This window comes from Hyperoodon ampullatus (genome assembly GCF_949752795.1).
Source record: "Hyperoodon ampullatus genome assembly, chromosome: 1".
Taxonomy (NCBI): Eukaryota; Metazoa; Chordata; class Mammalia; order Artiodactyla; family Ziphiidae; genus Hyperoodon; species Hyperoodon ampullatus.
This window is the reverse complement of record NC_136914.1, coordinates 83,305,121-83,324,332: the sequence shown is the minus strand read 5'-3', so window position 1 is coordinate 83,324,332 and position 19,212 is coordinate 83,305,121. Positions and strand designations below refer to the sequence as shown.

The window sequence follows — 19,212 nt, the reverse complement described above, 5'->3', positions numbered from 1 at the left end:
TCTTTGAAAAGATAATAAAATTGGCAAAACCGCTGTTAGATCAGTTTTCTCCACCTTGGCTCTGTTGACTTTTACAGCCTGATAATTGTGGGGAGCTGTCCTATCCCTGGTCTCTACCCCTAGATGCCAGTAGAACCCCTTTTCCCAGTTGTGACAACTAAAAATGTCTCCAGACATTGGCAGATATCCCCTGGAGGTGGGTGGCAAATTCACTCCTCCTTGAGACCACTACATTAGAACAACCAAGATAAAAGGGGGGGGCAAGGGAGGAAAAAGAAAAAGTAAAGAAAGAAGACAAAAATTAGCAATATCAGTGAAAAAAGAGACATCAGTGTAGATTTTATAGGCATTAAAAGGGTAATAAAGGCATATTATAAGCAAGTTAATGCTAGTAAATTCAGTATCCTAAATGAAATAGATATATTTCTGGAAAAATGCAAATTACTGAAACTGACTTAAGATGAAATAGAAAACCTGATAGCTTTATACTGATTTTAACTATTATACATTGCAGGTGATAACTGGTCACTTAGCTTTTGGCAGATGTTGTGATTGATTATCACTCCTGCTCAAGGTCAAGAAATAATTCACTTAGGAGCTACTCTGTGCTAGGCAAAGGGCTAGGCACTCAGGGTACAGTTTTTGTTTTTGATTTTGTTTTTTGCCGTTCCACACAGCATGAGGGATCTTAGTTCCCCAACCAGGGATGGAACCTGTGCCCCCTGCAGTGGAAGAGCAAAATCTTAACCACTGGACCGCCAGGGAAGTCCCACCTTATACCGGTTTTATCTTATTTTATTTTTTTAATTTTATTCATTTATTTTTGGCTGCATTGGGTATTCGTTGCTGCGCGTGGGCTTTCTCCAGTTGTGGTGAGCAGGGGCTATTCTTCATTGCGGTGTGCCGGCTTCTCGTTGCGGTGGCTTCTCTTGTTGCGGAGCACAGGCTCTGGGCGTGTGGGCTTCAGTAGTTGTGGCACGTGGGCTCAGTATTTGTGGCTCAAGGGCTCTAGAACACAGGCTTAGTAGCTGTGGTGCACAGGCTTAGTTGCTCCATGGCATGTGGGATCTTCCCGGACCAGGGCTCGAACCTATGTCCCCTGCATTGGCAGGCAGATTCTTAACCATTGCACCACCAGGGAAGTCCCTTTATACTGATTTTAGAAACTAGATTTGCAACTAAAAACTTTCCCACAAATAAAGACCTGGATGACTTCATTGATGAACTCTATTAAAACACTTAAGGAAAAAAGCATACTAGTCCGACACAAACTAAGCGAACAGGAAGAGTGAACACTTCCAACTCACTTTATATGGCCAATATTACCTTGATACCAAAGCAAAACATATTACAAGAAAAGAAATCTGAAGACCAAGAGCCTAAATGAACAACAAAATATTAGCAGGGGAGATCCATCCAGCCAAACCAAACAAACCAAAAATAGGAAAAACGAAAAACAAAAAAAACACCACACACGTGCAAAACACAGTGCACCCCCAATGACCACCATGTCAGGTTTATTCCAGGAGTGCAAATTTGGTTTAATATTTGAAAATTAATCAATTTATTTCCACATATTAACACTAGTGTAAATTGGGAAAAACATGTTATCATCCCTATAGATGTGGGGAAAGTATCTGAAAAAAAATCCAACACATTCTTCATAAAAACTAACAGCACCTTAGGAATAGAAGGTAAAACTTTCTCAACCTGATAAAAAGGCATCCACAGAAACCCATTAACTTAATACGTAATGGTGAAAGACTGAATGCTTTCCAAGATCTCAAAAGACGCAAAAATGCTCTCACTTCTGTTCAGTCGTGGTTTTGCTAGCACAATAAGGAAATAAAAGGCATACAGATTAGAGAAGATAAAATTAAACTGTCCTTATTTGTTAATGATATTGCATTTATAGAAAATCCTGAGAAATGCATAAACAAGCTACTAGAACCAGTAAAGCTGTGTAGCAATGTAAAAGGCTCAGTATGCAAAAATTGACTGCATCTATGTAATAGGAACCAGCAGTTGGAAAATGCAGTTTTTAAAATTTGCGGTAGCATCCAAAAAGGTAAATAGTTGGAAGTAACAAAATGTACAAGACCAGTACACTGAAAACTATATAATAAATGCTGGAAGACATTCTTTTCCACTCAACAAACTTTTATTGAGTATATGTCAAACCAAAGTCTTTGTGCCGAAGGTATAAAAATAAACAGGGTGCAACCATAGCCCTAGCAGAGACAATAAATAGAAAAGCAGAAAGCACAGTGAGATAAGCATTGTGATGGAAGTGTACAGTGTGTGGCAACATAGAGAGTATCCTTCCAGAAGGATGCAGTGATTGTCCCAATATTCAGTCAGTCTGGAAGAGAAAAACCTATATCAGTGGAGACATATACCATATTTGTGGATCAGAGAACTCAGTATTATTAAAATGTCAGTTCTCTTACCATTGTTCTCCTTTGCATGTCCTTGGCCACCAATGGGATTTAGTCCCCCATTTTTTTGACTATTTGGGTTTCTTTCAAAAAGTGCTTAGTCTAGCAAGTCATTTGTCCATTTTACAATTGGGTTTTCTCTTCTTTATTGAATTGTAGGAGTTCTTTACATATATTTAGATAGGTTCTTTGTTGGTTATGCGTGCCACAAGTATCTACTTTCATTAAGTGGCATGTCTTTTTGAAAACTTTAGTGACACCTTTGATGAATGCACATTAACTTTAATTTATGGAAAGAATCAATCCATAGCTAGTGCTTTTTGTGTCTTGATTTAAGAAATCCTTCCTGCTCGAGATCATAAAGATACTCTTAATTTTTTTTTTTGCTGCGTTGGGTCTTCATTGCTGCGTGCAGGCTTTCTCTACTTGCGGTGAGCGGGAGCTCCTCTTCCTTGTGGTGCACAGACGGCTTCTCATTGTGGTGGCTTCTCTTGTTGCAGAGCACGGGCTTTAGGCGCGCAGGCTTCAGTAATTGTGGCACGCAGGATCAGTAGCTTTGGCACACGGGCTTAGCTGTTCTGCGGCATGTGGGATCTTCCTGGACCAGGGCTGGAAGCTGTGTCCCCTGCATTGACAGGCGGATTCTTAACCAATACACCACCAGGGAAGTCCCTCTTATTATGAATTTTATTTATTTATTTATTTATTTATTTATGGCTGCGTTGGGTCTTTGCTGCTGTGCACGGGCTTTCTCAAGTTGCGGAGAGTGGGGGCTATTCTTCCTTGTGGTGCACGGGCTTCTCATTGCAGTGGCTTCTCTTGTTGTGGACCGTGGGCTCTAGAGGCACGGGCTTCAGTAGTTGTGGCACACAGGCTCAGTAGTTGTGGCTCGTGGACTCTACAGCTCAGGCTCAGTAGTTGTGGTGCATGGGCTTAGTTGCTCCACAGCATGTGGGATCTTCCCGGACCAGGGAATGAACCTGTGACCCCTGCAATGGCAGGCAGATTCTTAACCACTGTGCCACCAGGGAAGTCCCCCTCTTAATTTTTAAAAAATGTCTTAGATGTGCCTTTCAAATTTTGATTTTTATCCCACTGGGAATTAATTTTTTTTGGTAGGTTCTAAAGTGGTCTGTCTATGCCATTACTTTTGGGCGTGGAAAATGTTATTGATATTTTCTGTGGTATGGTTTAGGAGTATGTGCTATAAAAATCCTCATTAACATTTTGAAGGCTCTCTGGATTTTAATGATGTTCAGTTTATTGAATATTTTCTTCATAATCTTTTACAGCTAATTAAAGAAAACTATTTAAGTATAAAAGAAATGGCAAAACAGCTTTTCAGAATAATTTGTCTACCTGAAAAGTTGGCTGTGCTGACATTTTTCCTTTGAAATATTTCTAACAATTTGCAAATTGTTGATTTGAAGACCACATAGACATGTTTTGCTTGTCCCTCACAATCGTATGAATTTTTTGGAGTTGCTGAAATTCTCAAGTTGGATGATTTCACTTAACGTTTTATTGTGTCCTGCTCAACTGAATGATTTTGCAATACTAGGTCTGCATTCTCACCTGGCAACAATTAGCTGAAACCAGCTCTTGTCTTTGGATGGGGCACGTGCTCTCCATTTCTCCCAAGTGGTTATTTCCATTTCCCTCCCCTTGAGTTGTGACCCCTGCTATAGACCTATGTTTAGACTGTATTTACTTAAAAATTCTAAACAAATTTCGAGCAACAGACATAATATACTGATTGAGTGTCTAGAACTGATGAAGTTTTTTGCCAGAATGGTAGGGACATATGGATCATATTTTTAAAAATATACATAATATATATTATCAGAGTAGATGTTAAAAAGACATTCCATGAATTTTAAAAAATTTTTATTGAAGTATAGTTGATTTACAGTATTGTGTTAACTTCTGCTGTACAGCAAAGTGATTCAGTTATACATATACTTTTTCATATTCTTTTCCATTATGGTTTATCACAGGATATTGAATATAGCTCCCTGTGCTATATACAGTAGGACCTTGTTGTTGATCCATTCTATATAAACTAGTTTGCATCTGCTAATCCCAAACTCCCAATCCTCCCCTCCGCAAAGCTTCCTAGCTTTTATGAGGGGTAGCAATGGTTTACAAACTTATTTTAGTCTTAGGATATTGTACCGCCCAAATACAGAAGGTCAATATATAAAGCTAATGAAAAGCCAGCTGCTCAGAGGCAAGCAACTGAGAGACCCTGGGCATGTGCCCGTCACACCACTCCTTTTGGCTGTCTTCTCTTGTTGCCTCTACCAGGGCTACTAGGAACCTCAAAGTTGGAACATGGTTGAAACAGCTGTTCTAGAAAATCTCCCAAGTAGCTCAAGTCATATTGGAAACTTGCACCCCAAACCTTAAAAACAAAAGTTCGTTTCACCTAATCAAATTGTCTCCTTATAATTTTGTAATATTTCAAACATTCATAGGGAATAATAAGACAAACATTTATGTACCTACCACTCACCTTTATCAAATCTTAACATTTTACTTTGTTGCTTTGGTTTTTTTTTTTTAATTGGAGTATAGTTGATTTACAATGTTGTGTTAGTTTCTGTTGTATAGTAAAGTGAATCAGTTACACATATACATATATCCACTCTTTTTTTAGATTCTGTTCCCATATAGGTCATTACAGAGTATTGAGTAGAGTTCCTTGTGCTACACAGTAGGTCCTTATTAGTTATCTATTTTATATATAGTAGTGTGTATATGTCAATCCCAATCTCCCAATTTATCATTCTCTGCCTTTCCCCCCTGGTAACTATAAGATTGTTTTCTACATCTGTGACTCTGTTTCTGTTTTGTAGATAAGTTCATTTGTACCATTTTTTTAGATTCCACATATAAGTGATAATCATATGATATTTGTCTTTCTCCATCTGACTTACTTCACTCAGTATGACAGTCTCGGTCCATCTGTGTTGCTGCAAATGGTATTATTTTATTCTTTTCTGTGGCTGAGTATTATTCCATTGTATATATGTACCACATTTCTTTATCCATTCCTCTGTCAATGGCATTTAGGTTGCTTCCATGTCTGTTGTAAACAGTGCTGCAGTAAACATTGGAGTGCATGTATCTTTTCAAATTGTGGTTTTCTCCGGGTCATGAATTTTAATGTTCTTTCAAAAAAAAAGTTTGCAAGCTTACTATGTCCAGTCGTGTTCTAGTCATTGAGGATACAACTGTTAAAAAAACAGATAAAAATTCTTTTCCTGACAAGAGTTAGGTGAAAGAAACAAATGACTTATAAAACTGGAAAACATTTTTCTCAGCTATATGTTAATGTTAAAATCAAGTGGAATAAACACAAATATTTCAAAACATGTTAAAAGAAATAAAGCTCTGGATGAAGTAATAATAGTGTAATAAGAAATAATAATTTTAAAAAGAACATCTGGTCCTTGGGAATTCGCTAGGATTCAAAACTTTCAAAAGGGAATGCACCACACACATTGTCATAAAATATAGACAAGTATAATATGAATGGCTTAACCTGGGAAAAACAACACAGATGTGGATGACTGTAAATCACTGTGCCATATGCATTTCTGATTTAAAAGGTTTTAAAGTAGAATTAGAATACTTTATAAATGTGATTTTATTTCCATATTATTAACATCTCTATATCAAACTAGTGATGCACAGATAAATATGTTCTATTAAAATCAGAAAAAGAATAATACATCTTCCCCACCCCCAATTAATATTTAACATTAATTGTTAAAATTTTTTTTAAAAGACAAGTCTTATTTGGTGAGCTTTCATTTCAACTATTAATATATGTATGTTTGTCCCATATCATGTGGTAAATGTGTTCTTTTTTAATTTTGACTTTTTCTTTTGATATAATTTCTGACTTGGAAAAGTTGCAAGAATAGTAGAGAGCTCCTGTATTCTCCAGATGTTGACTGCTTCCACTTTTACTGTTCCCTTCCTCCTTCCCCACCCCCAAGCTCTGTATGAGCACAAAGCCATTTATAACAAAATCACCGAATTCAGTTCTTTAAGATGCCATTCCTGACGTTTGTATTTAGGCTCATAAGGAATAGTGATTTACAGTCATCCTCATCTGTGTTGTTTTTTCCAGGTTAGGTCATTCATACTACACCTGTCTATATTTTAGGATAGTGTATGTTATACATTAAAATTGGATTATAATTAGAAAACCAGTCAGTGGGATTTACTCTCGTAACAGAATTAGGTGGAAAATATCACTTCAGTAGACACAGAAAAAAGTATTTGAAAAAACCCAGCACTTACTCACGATAAAAAGTCTTGTCAAAATAGAAATAGAAGTACACCTTCAATATTTGAGAATGGTGACTGGTTAGGTGAAGTCTGATTTATTTAAAGAAGAATTTTGATGGCATGAGGAAATAATCATGATTGGATAAATGAATAAGGAATTACTATATGGTTATTTGCATCTTTACAGAGAAAACAGACCAGCATAAAGTACACAAAAACGTAAATAGTGGTTATTTTCTGGGGTTGAGAAATTATGGATTTTTTTCATTATACTTTTTTTGCCTTTTAGAGTGATTCTAAAATGTGCATTTGTTAATTCTGTAACCATAAATAAGAACAGAGGTTATTTTATAATTAAGGCTTTTAATCAGAAGTACAACTACATAAAAAACTTAAACATGGCTTTCTATTGTGAATTGCAAAACCCATTAAAGTGTGAAATGAAATAGTTTTTTTTTTTTTTTTTTTTTTTGCGGTACTCAGGCCTCTCACTGTTGTGGCCTCTCCGGCTGCGGAGCACAGGCTCTGGACACGCAGGCTCAGTGGCCATGGCTCACGGGCCCAGCCGCTCCGCGGCATGTGGGATCTTCCCGGACCGGGGCACGAACCCGCGTCCCCTGCATCGGCAGGCGGACTCTCAACCACTGCGCCACCAGGGAAGCCCCCTGAAATAGTTTTAAGGAGCCTAAATCAAGGCAGCTTTGATGATAAAATGTACAAGAAACATAATTGATGAGGTTGCAAAATATCAAATGATTTGCTTATCCATATGAAGCCATGAACTTTTTACCTGGGCTAGATATAATATTAATAACGAGAGTCTTTAGTTCTTCATAAACCTGGTACAAATGCAGATAATGTATCTATCAGTAATCCAAAAGTTGGTATTTGTTCACGCTTGTAATCTTTACTCGAATTCTTAAATGAAGATATACAAAAATTGATTGTGAATCCTCTGATGGTAACTGATTGCTAGTCTGTGTTGTAATGGAGATGATTAAATATATATATTCCACTGGTTTCTAAATATCAAGAGTTGATTATATTTTTCTTCTATATATTTTTGCAGATGGTAGTCAAAACTTTTATGGATATGGATCAGGATTCAGAAGATGAAAAACAGCAGTATCTCCCACTAGCCTTGCATCTAGCATCTGAATTTTTTCTCAGGAATCCCAATAAAGATGTGCGTCTCCTTGTAGCATGCTGTTTGGCTGACATCTTTAGAATCTATGCCCCAGAAGCTCCATATACTTCCCACGATAAACTTAAGGTAAATACAATTTTTACAAAATTAGTTTACGTTTATAGTTTAGCTTACTACCCTTAGGAACATAGGTTTCATTTTAATCATCCTGTGACCGTAAGAAGATTATATCATAAGTTCTAAAACTAATTAATTATTCATTCAATTAATATTGAGTATCCACAAAAATGATTGGTATTTTTATGTGGCATTAAAAGGTATGGATCAAAACTAGTCCCTATCTGCTCATATCTAACCTTCAGGAATATCCATCTCAAAGCCCAGATGGCTGAATTGAAGGGATGGTGGATGAATGACACTTTTTAAAACAACTATATAACAGAATTTACACATTCAAATGACTGTGTTCCCCTGCAAGTTATATTATATGCAAAACTGTATGCTTATCTTGATAGTTCTGCCTTTGTTTGAAATGTTTGAGGAACTCCTCTTTTGAGTTGATCTCTTGAGCTGATTTCGTATTTTGAATACTTTTATACTTTAATCCTTTGGATTGCTTTCTTTTAAATAGTCCTAAAATCAGTTTGTTCCATACTGATACTATTTGGGGTTAAAACTTCTAAAGAAAGCTTATTAAGAAATGGAGCACTATTGTTGTGGAAAGTACAACCCTTGGACCAGTCTATTATTGCTTTTGTTCCACACAACTTTGTAGTCACTCATCAAATTCAAAACTAGGTACTGAAAATTACTATTTAATTTGGGAAATTATAATGGAAGACTCATATCCAGGTACTTAAACTGAAGATAACTGCCATAATACAAGATGAAGATAGTGAATAAAGTTCTGTACTAGAAGGGTAGCAAGATATAGAACCTATGGTCCTCTCAGAATGAGAAAGCCTAAAGATTTGTGGCAGTAATAATCTTTATTTTTGCTTCTAAAGAATGTAATTTTAAGTGATTTGCTGTTTTCCAGATATTTTAAGTAATGGACTAGGCCAGTCCCAAGCCATTGGCTAAAGGAGAATTTTCTTTTATTGTCTATAATGGAGAATATATATTATAAACTATTAATGTATTGTGAAAGTGACAAGTATTTGTATCTAAATTAATATGTTTTATCATTTTTTAAAACAGGACATATTTTTGTTTATTACCAGACAATTAAAGGGTTTGGAGGATACAAAGAGCCCGCAGTTTAATAGATACTTTTATTTATTAGAGGTAAACAAATTTTATTTAATAAATATCACACTATTTCATGTTGTAGAAAATTCTTTATAGTAACTTTATAATGTAAAATGAATCTTTTTTTGTTTTATACGAAGCCCACTTAAGAAAATGTCATTTACAATCTCTTTTTTTTTTTTTTTGCTCCTCATATCCTGAAAAGATAAAGCATATTCCACTGGCAAAGCTGTTATATTATTTGAAACTTTATTTTTATATTTCTGTTTTTATTCTTTTCTAATCCCCAAAGAGATTAAGTTGAATTAATTTTCACTGCGCCTTATATTTTGTACATATATGTGTGTTACTAGCCTCTGACAGTTCAGTATTTTTCAATTAGAGAAGGTTAATGCCAGCAGATACGTCTTTTTAAAGATCAGAGTACGGCTGTTTAAACAATTGTAATTTTATATGTTGGGCCATTATAAGCTTTACTATAGATTTATAATTCTAAAAATTAAATTTTATTAATGAGCTTGCTTTTGTGTAACTTATGTATGTGTAAATAATTTTATTTATTTATTTATTTATTTAAGAATTTAGCTTGGGTTAAATCATATAACATCTGCTTTGAATTGGAAGATTGCAATGAAATTTTTATTCAGCTTTTTAGGACTCTCTTCTCAGTGATCAAGTAAGTTATTTTTTAAGCATCTCTGTTTGTCTCTTTTTCTTGCTCTGTGTATTGAAGTATCATGTACTGTGCATTTACACTAAGATCTTTTAGTTAAAAGGAAATGTTTTCCTTAGAAGAGTTAACATAAAAAGGAAAATAAAAAATTCTGTTGTCTGAAACCTGCCTTTGTCCTTATATTACCATTTTAAATTATGGAATCAATTGTATAGGTTGACTCTTGTAAAGCAAGCGGTATGAGACCTTATATAATGAAGTACTAAATTATGAGGTAAAAATTTTAAGTATTGTAAGTATCATTAGTGAGTACTGGGAGGCATAATAGCTCAGTGGTTAAGTATACTGACTTTGATATCATCTCATTTTACAGCTAAAAAAAAATCGTAAGCATTGCTCTTTCCTTATAGAAATAGGGACATTCATGTACAGAGGAGTTTGGTGGCTTGCCGGGGCACATATTGCTGAACAGGAGAGCCAAAACTGATTTCAATCCAGTGTTTCATTCTGGTGTGTGTGTATATGTGTGTGTGTGTGTGTGTGTGTGGTGTGGTGTGTGTGTGTAGTAAACCAAGCATTGTTATGTGTTCTGCAACATTACATTATATGCAAACATAATATATGTCAAATATATTTTAAATTTTCTAGTAGCCACATTAAGAAAGGTAAAAAGAAACAAGTGGAATTTATTTAAATAATATACTTTATTTATTTCACGTTATCCAAAGCATTATTATTTCAACATAAGGCTCTATTCAGACTTTATCTTCAATAGCCAAATGGCTGTTGGATAACAGCTTCTGTATTGGACAGCACATTTCTAAAGTTTTCTGTAGATTTCTTATGAATACTTTAACATGTTTTTCTTTTCCTTAGATAGAATGGTAGGAAGAGAATTAACCTGGAATAAACAGGAAAGGACTGGACCAACCTGGTCTAGTGATAGAAGCTTATAAAAAAACTTCATGAGAAAAAGCTTCCTGTGGCAACTAACTGAAGGCCCTTAAATAAAAGATAAAATGTATAAACTTTACCTTTGTGTTACTTAGCTTTTGCTGCATAACAAAGTAACCCACAACTTGGTAGTTTAAAACAGGTTCCGTTTTATTTTGCTCATGATTCTGCTTGTCAGTTCTTTCTCTCTGGGCTGGACTTGCTCCTGTATTTGCAGTCAGTTAGCAGGACATCTGGCAGTTGGCTGAGGTAATAGGACAACTGGGTCACGTGTCACTCTCTCGTCATCCAGCAGGCTAGTTCAGACCTCTTCTTATGCTGACTGGGTTTCAAATGTAGCAAGAAGGGCACACCCCACCACACAAGCACTTTTTAAGACCTCTGCACACTTCATGTTTACTTATATTTCATTGGCCAAGCAAGGTTCATAGGGAAGCCCAGATTCAAAGGTTGGTTAGATAGACTCCATATTTTGTTGGACGGAGCAGCATTTTAAAGGCTTGTGCATACAGAGATAGGAACAGTTTGTGGCCATTGTTTGCATTCTACCACATATTTGCAGTGTTTTCTTTTAATATTAAAATCACCAACAAAATAAAAAATAAAGCCTGACTTGTCATTCTGCCCATTTTGTGACCTTGGTTATCCACTTAAGTCCGCTTCCCACTCTGCAGTTATACTTCTTTCCTCTATTACTTTTACGTACAATCCTATCTATTTTTCTTTACTGACTCTGAAGATCTAAGTTTATTGTTGACCTAATTATCTAATTGAAAGAATTCGCAATGAAGTATCAGTAAATAAAGGACTTGCCTTTTGATAGAGGAGTTTATTAATTTGTATTTACTGACACACTTACCATATATCTGGTATTCTTCATTCCTTCGCATATATGCAGATTTCCATCTGGTATTATTTTACTTTACTCTGAAGGACTTCCTTTAACATTTCCTATAGTTCAGGGCTACTGTTGATAGACTTCTTTCAGTTTTTATATGTCTGAAAAAGTCTTTTATTCCACCTTCATTTTTGAAAGTTATTTTCATGGTATGAATTTCAGGTTAATAGACTTTTTTTTTTTCTCTTTCAGTACTGTTAAAGATGTTTCCTACATCTTTTTCTGGCTTGCATTGTTTCTAATGATGTTTTGTCATTTTAAATCTTTGTTCCTCTGTAAATAATGGATCTTCTTTTTCTCTACCCACCTAAGATTTTCTCTGTATTACTGGTTTTAAACAATTTGATTTTGATGTCCCATTGTGAATGGAGCTCATAGAGCTGCTTGGATATGTGGGTTTACCCTTCTGATTACTCTATTAGATGCCCTGTGAGTTATAAGATTTTCCACTGTAGTTGGAACATGCACATTGTTAAGGCCTGTATGAATTCCTGGAATTATTCCCTCTACTCCTTTCAGGTGGTACCTTCCCCAAACTCAAGAAATTTCCTCACCTGCATGTGCTAATCACTAAGCACCTGAAGACTCGGGGAGCGGGGGTACCCTCTGTGAGCTTGCTCTCTGAGTAGCTCTCTCCCCTCTGGTATTCTGCCCTGCAAGCTGTAGTCACCCCAGACTCAGGAAAACCATTAGGCTCTGCTAGGATCTTCTCTTCCCACACTGAAGCCTGGAAACTTTACCAAGTAGGAAAAGTAAGCTGGGAAAATTGTTCCCTTCTTTCAGCAGCATGTGTATAATGTCTGATATCTGAAAACTGTTATTTCTTATATTTTGTCCAGTTTTTTAGTTGTTCAAGTAGGAGAGTAAATCTTACCCCTATTATTGAAGCTTGGGCTGGAACTTGTGGAAATAATTCTTAAGTCCATTTTTCATTTCTCTTTCCTTCACTCCTTTCCTATCCTCAAGTGCATATGGATCTGAGAGCTATATACTCTCTTAATTCTTTTCCATCAAGCTGAATATCTGTTCTTCTTCACCTCCTACCACCCACACACATCCCACTGTATAATTGATCTTTCACAGTCTTGGCCTATAGTAAACAAGATATTTAAGAGAGGATATGCAAAAGGGGTATCTTTCTAAAAGGGGTATCTTTCTACACTGTAGAAAACTGTGTATCTAACGATGGGACAGTTTTTCTACCAACTTTATAAATTTTTTCATCTTTGATATTACAACTAAGTGTCCAACAGGTGTATTATACATTACTTCAAACTAATTTTTTAAAATAATAGGTAAGAAATACATAAATGAAATAACATTTAGTTTAGTCTTAATTTAAACTTCCCTGTGTCTGTAGTAGTGCAACTAAGTTATATCATTATCTTGATTTGTCTTTGCATATGTATTCTGATAAATGTGAAAATGGATAGGTCAAGTCTTTAGTTAAGATGCAGTCAGAGAGGGAGAAACCTAGATGCTCTACTAATTTATAACAATTTTGTAGCCAGTCTTTTTGGGTAAGTTTGTATCAGCAGTAGAGATATTTATTGAGGAGGCCCACATTGACTCTATACTGGCTAAGGAAGCAGGACTGAAACTGATTCTTGGCTTTTTACCTTGTTGATTTTTCATTCATTTGAAATTCTTTGAGAGATAGCAGGATGACATTTTCAGAACCTTCTAGTGATAAGTTCTGGTAAGCATTTTATATCAGACTTTGGGTTTTCAGTATTGTTGAACTAAAAAGTCCAGCGGCAAAGATATATAGAAGTGTTGACTTTGGCTCTTTTGTGTGTTTATAGTTCTGCCTTATTTGGGGGAATTATTAAGATCAAAAAGGATAAAAAGGATGAAAAACTGCCTACCTTCATTATCCTGTACATTTTTTTTGTTTCCTTACTTAAAATTTTATCACCTTTTAAAATCCAGGGGCATGTAAGCAAAGATGTCCTTTCTTTGAAGTTGACATTTTTGTTTAGTCGAATTTAACTCACTCTTTGAATTCTAATTGTATATGTGCTTAATTAAATTTTAAGGTTTTTGTTTTTGTAAAATACTTTACAATGATATCTCAGTAGCTGTTTTAATAATCAACAAAGGGAGAAAGTAAATATAGAGCAGCCAAAGTTTCTTTGCCATTACTGGCATGGTTCCCTCAATCAGGTGAAAATCCTTTTACATTTGAGATAGTTGTTTTAAACTCGGAAGTTTAATTTTCTTTTGTAAGCCTAATTTTTTTTTCTTTTTTTCTTCCTCTTTTTTTAAAGCAATAGCCACAATAAGAAGGTACAAATGCACATGCTAGACTTGATGAGTTCTATCATCATGGAAGGTGATGGAGTTACTCAAGAATTATTGGACTCCATTCTTATTAACCTCATTCCTGCACATAAGGTCTGTATAGTATGAAGATATTAAAGGTTAATATTTAATGGTAGTACTACACATATGAAAAATAATTGTGTTTCACCATTTGCAATCCCATGTAATTATTCCCATTATCATTCTCCAGCCCCAAATAAAATAGAGTAACACATATTGGTCTTATAGCTATTGTTATCTTTAGAAGATATATTGATTAATATATTGTGGAAGATTTTCATTCAGTTAAGTGCTGCCTATTCTCTGGAAAACTAAAAATGTTCCAGATTGATTGACCACTCATATCTAATCTAGAAATTACAAGGGATTGGAGTACTGTCTTGGTTAGTTGCTGTTTGTTTATTTTGGAAAAGAAAATGTATTTATTCCTTTGTAACATAGATGTAGAGTGTAGGAATTTGTATTTCTTCTCAGAACCCATGTCCTACATTTTTCTTAGGCACTTTCAGAAAAAGATTTGGGCAGAAGTGGGAACTATGTGGTTAATGTTAAGGGGAAAAGGATGATTCAGAGCTGTATATTCCTCTCCACTTCCTTTTCTGTTTCTCTCTGCTAGCTCCCCCTAAGAAACTGAAGGACTTAGCTCCCCACCAGCTCCCCCTCTGGGGTGGACTCAGGCCTACCCCACTGTTTTTTTTTTTTTTTCCTGCGGTATGCGGGCCTCTCACTGTTGTGGCCTCTCCCGTTGCGGAGCACAGGCCCCGGACGCTCAGGCTCAGTGGCCATGGCCCACGAGCCCAGCCACTCCACGGCATGTGGGATCTTCCCAGACCGGGGCACGAACCCGGGTCCCCTGCATCGGCAGGCAGACTCTCAACCACTGCGCCACCAGGGAAGCCCTACCCCACTGTTGATATTTACTCTTCTGCCCTTTTCCTCTGACTGTTCAGTGACCTATTATCAGATGTTAAATGAAGATGTATCTAATGATACTTATTCACAGTAAGATGCAGTCAATTATAAATTTTTCTCCTTACTCACTATATATTATTTGCATTTTTAAAATTCAAATGAGTCTGTAATTGGTCAAAATTTTGAGAGTATGGCATAGGGGGAGTATATGTCAGGCAAAATAAGAAAGGAAAAACTTTTTGAGGAATAGTGTATTTGGTGTTTGTATTCTAGTTAGAGGTTATTTTTAATGAGTAGGAAATATACCTTTTTAGGAAATAGAAAGGTTGCCTTAATTTTTTTCTTCCAGTTTTATCGAGATATAAGTGACATACAGCACTGTATAAGTTTAAGGTATACACAGCTTAATGATTTGACTTATATTATGAAATGATTTATTTCATTTAATTTAAACATTATGAAATGTTTAGTGAAGATCCATCATCTCATAGATAAAAAATTAAAGAAATAGGAAAAAAATTTTTTCTTGTGGATGAAATAAGTCTTAGGATTTACTCTCTTAACAAGTTTCGTATATAACATACAACAGTTTTAATTAGATTTATCATGTTGTACATTATATCCCTAGTGCTTATTACCTCATAGCTGGAAGTACCTTTTGAATGCCTTCATCCAATTCTGCCCCCCCAACCCCCGCCATAACTACAAATCTGATCTCTGTTTTTATAATTGACCTACGTAACACTATGTTAATTCCTGTTACACACTATTTCTATACGTTTCAAAATGCTCACCTATATCTAGTTACAATATATCAGCATATAAAGATATTACATAGTTATTGACTTATGTTCCTCACTCTGTACATTTCATATCTGTGACTCATTGATTTTTCACGTGGAAGTTTGTATCTTAATCTCCCTCACCTATTTGTTTCCTCCAAGGTTGCCTTAATTTTGAGATAATCTTATCCTCTTGCCAATGGAATAAAAACCTGGAGCAAGTGTCAGGAAGCTACAGCTTGTAGACCAAATCTGACCCACTGCCTATTATGTAAATAAAGTTTTATTTGAACACAGCCATGCTTATTTGTTTTCATTTTGTCCGTGGTTGCTTCCTGCTACAACAGCCAGAGTTGTGTAGTTGCAGTGGTGACGATATGGCTGGCTAATAAAGCCTAAACTATTTACCATCTGGCTCTTTGCATAAAAAGTTTGCTGACTACTAACCTAGAGTATGGGATATCCTTGCCTTTTTTGGGGATAGATGCGAGATGATGGTCAGTGAATCTCAGGTTGGTCTAAAACTGCAAAGTGTAGAGATGTTATTGGGGACTCTTCAACACAAGAATTCCATTTTCAGTAAGTTTTTAAAAATTAAATATATGTCTTTTCTATAGGCTTCCTCAGACCCTTTAATTTGTTACCATGCATTGGGAATCTTGAGGAGTGAAGACAGTATTTAGCGTTTTAAAAACATAATTGACAGAATTTTACCTGAAACACTTACCAGGTCCACTCTTGCTCAGAACAGACGTTGATTAGACGGTGAAATACTGAGGACTGTGGGTTAGAAAGGGGTGTGTGCGTACGCGCGCGCGCGCGTGTGTGTGTGTGTGTATTAGGATACATGGGTGTGATTGCCAGTTCAAATTGGTTAACAAACAAAACCAAAAAGTCTTAAGTCCATTTTGAGTTTAGTAAAACTAAACTTAATATAGGGTTGGGCTTTTGGCTAATTATCTAATGTATTTTAGTTTTTGATTCATGGTTGTGCTATTTGCAACTTCTGCATTTATGACCACTTGACTAGCAGATATTGGGTAAAACCTTGAGTTGAGTTATATTTTTTGCTTCATATTTTGTGGACTTGAAGACTTTGGTGTTCTAATGTTGCTATCTAGATCATAAATTCACTAATTGATTTGTAACTTTGCATATTTTTATTGTGTTTCAGAACTTAAATAAACAGTCCTTTGACCTCGCAAAAGTCCTATTGAAAAGGACAGTCCAGACTATTGAGGCATGCATTGCCAATGTATGTATTTCTGCCTATATTTTTTTTCATATAGTTCTTAATCCATTGTACTAATTTATTGAAACCTTTCACATAAAGGCTTATTTAGCCTGTAAACAGTTTCATCTTTTTATAAGAAATATATAAAAAATTGATATGTCTAAATGTAACGAAATGCAGCATAAGTTTGTAAGCTTTAGACATTATTTTTAAATGGCATAAGATGGGAGGATGTTATTTTATGAAAATTTGTCTACAATTCCTACTCTTTCTTCTACTGCCTTTGTATTTATCTTTTTATCTCCTGGATATGCTGATCTCTTTCACTTTCTCCTTTCATCTTTATCTATGGCTCTCTATATATTTTCTTCTTCATGTCTCTAGGCCATTCTTCTGAACCTTTTTGGTTTGCCCTCTTAAATTGTTATAAAGTAATAAATTTTTTTTTTTTACTTTATTGAATAGAAGTTTTTTCTTTTCCTTTTTGTTCTTTAACTAAAAAATCAATAAATAATTTGGGAAAAAAAGAAATTATAGTTCTCCTACCTTAATGTAGCAACTTCATTATTGAACATTTGCTCAAACTCCTACCTATTTTTTTCATATACTATATAAAACTTTGAATTGTCTTCATTTATATATCTATTTCCATATTTTGATATTTTTTTATTTATGATAAGAATGACTATAAATGTTCCGTTGAATTCACATATAATTTACCTCATCATTTCTCTCTTGCCTCGCATTTAGATTTTTTCAGTGTTTTCCTTTAGTAACTATCTTTAGTAACTATCTTTGTAGCATTTATCTATCATTTAATTATTTTCTACATATAAAAACCCAAGTGAGAGTCTGTTAATTTAAATGGTATGAATTATTATTTATATTACTAAATAAATACTTAAACGTGGTAAAAAAAAAAATGTTTTCTCAAGTAGTACAAAAGGGTATACAGTGAAAATTGTCTCTCTTCAAACCCTGAATACCCTAGTCATAATTCTCAGAAATAGGCATCACCAATAGATTTTCATGTATCCTTTCAGAATTTGTTCTGTGCTTATTTGTGTGTGCATGTATACTTTTTAATTTTGTTAAAACTATTTTCCTTACTCTTTTCAAGGTCTGTGTAATATTAATGTTTTCTAACTCTTAATGTGTGTTGCTTTTCAAAAGAAATATATCATTTGATGATACTACCAAAAACATATGCTCAAATTAGTTGCATACAGCTGCCTCTGTAGCATTTTTACATTTAATATTTTTTTTCTAAGTTTATGTGTGTTGGCAAGGATTGGAGGTATCTTTTAATTTGTGCTTTTATATTATATTCTCTTTGTTTCTTTTTCCTAGAATTCTTTTAAATTATCAGCCTTTGTATCATCACATTTTCCTTCTCTTTGTCCTCAGAGTTACAGTGTTTTTGACTTTCTGGGTACCTTAAAAAAAACAACTCATCCTCCACCTTCAATTATTATTTATTACTAAACTAATAGAATCCTCAAGCTTAAATAAAAATCCAAAAGATTGAGACTTTTAAAAATTTTCTGTGCTATAAAGAAATTTCTCTATAAAATTCTCTATAATACATTACATAAACTATCTAAATTGTTTTGTTTTAATGAAAGTTAAGATTCCTAGAATTGTCATCCTAATTTGAAAGAAAGCTAACAACTCAATTACTTTTTATCTCTTTCATGTAACATTCATAATTTGATAATATTTAGAGGTTTATTTCTTCTGTTTTGGTGGACTGTCCTATCATATATATTAGTAATTTAAACATCTGTTCTTTTTCATCACCTTCACTTGTATATGGAATGCCTAATTATATAGTGTTCTTTTAACATGTTTATAAAAAGCCTATCCAAGTTTTTAAATGCAACGGATATTTTATTTTTGTGTTTATCTCCTGTAGTTTTTCAATCAAGTCCTGGTGCTGGGAAGATCATCAGTAAGTGATTTGTCAGAACATGTATTTGATCTGATTCAGGAACTTTTTGCTATAGATCCTCATTTATTATTATCTGTCATGCCGCAGCTTGAATTCAAACTGAAGGTAGGACTGACTATAATTTCTAAGCCCTTTAACATTTAAGAGAAAAATATATATCATATTGTTTTTCTCTAACTGTAAAAGAATAAAATGTGAGTTCAGTTTATCTTCTTATATTTAGTTAAGGTATGCATTTTTTAAACTTTTTATTTTATATTGGCGTATAGTTGATTAGCAGTGTTGATAGTTTGTTGATCAAACTATCAACATATAGTTGATAGTTTCAGGTGTACAGCAAAGTGA

General features: G+C 34.6%; 1 protein-coding gene across 1 annotated transcript in view; it reads left to right on the top strand.

Annotated features, from left to right (window-relative positions):
- The window catches only part of PDS5A (PDS5 cohesin associated factor A), a gene marked incomplete at both ends in the record, with an annotated part of 120,507 nt that overhangs the window by 40,546 nt on the left and 60,749 nt on the right, over positions 1–19,212 (top strand). The window contains 6 exons of the mRNA XM_079704368.1: positions 7,810–8,013; positions 9,088–9,174; positions 9,717–9,814; positions 13,934–14,060; positions 16,857–16,937; positions 18,832–18,972. Of these exons, the coding sequence (XP_079560494.1) occupies positions 7,810–8,013; positions 9,088–9,174; positions 9,717–9,814; positions 13,934–14,060; positions 16,857–16,937; positions 18,832–18,972 (738 nt within the window). The remainder of the gene's footprint in view (positions 1–7,809; positions 8,014–9,087; positions 9,175–9,716; positions 9,815–13,933; positions 14,061–16,856; positions 16,938–18,831; positions 18,973–19,212) is intronic.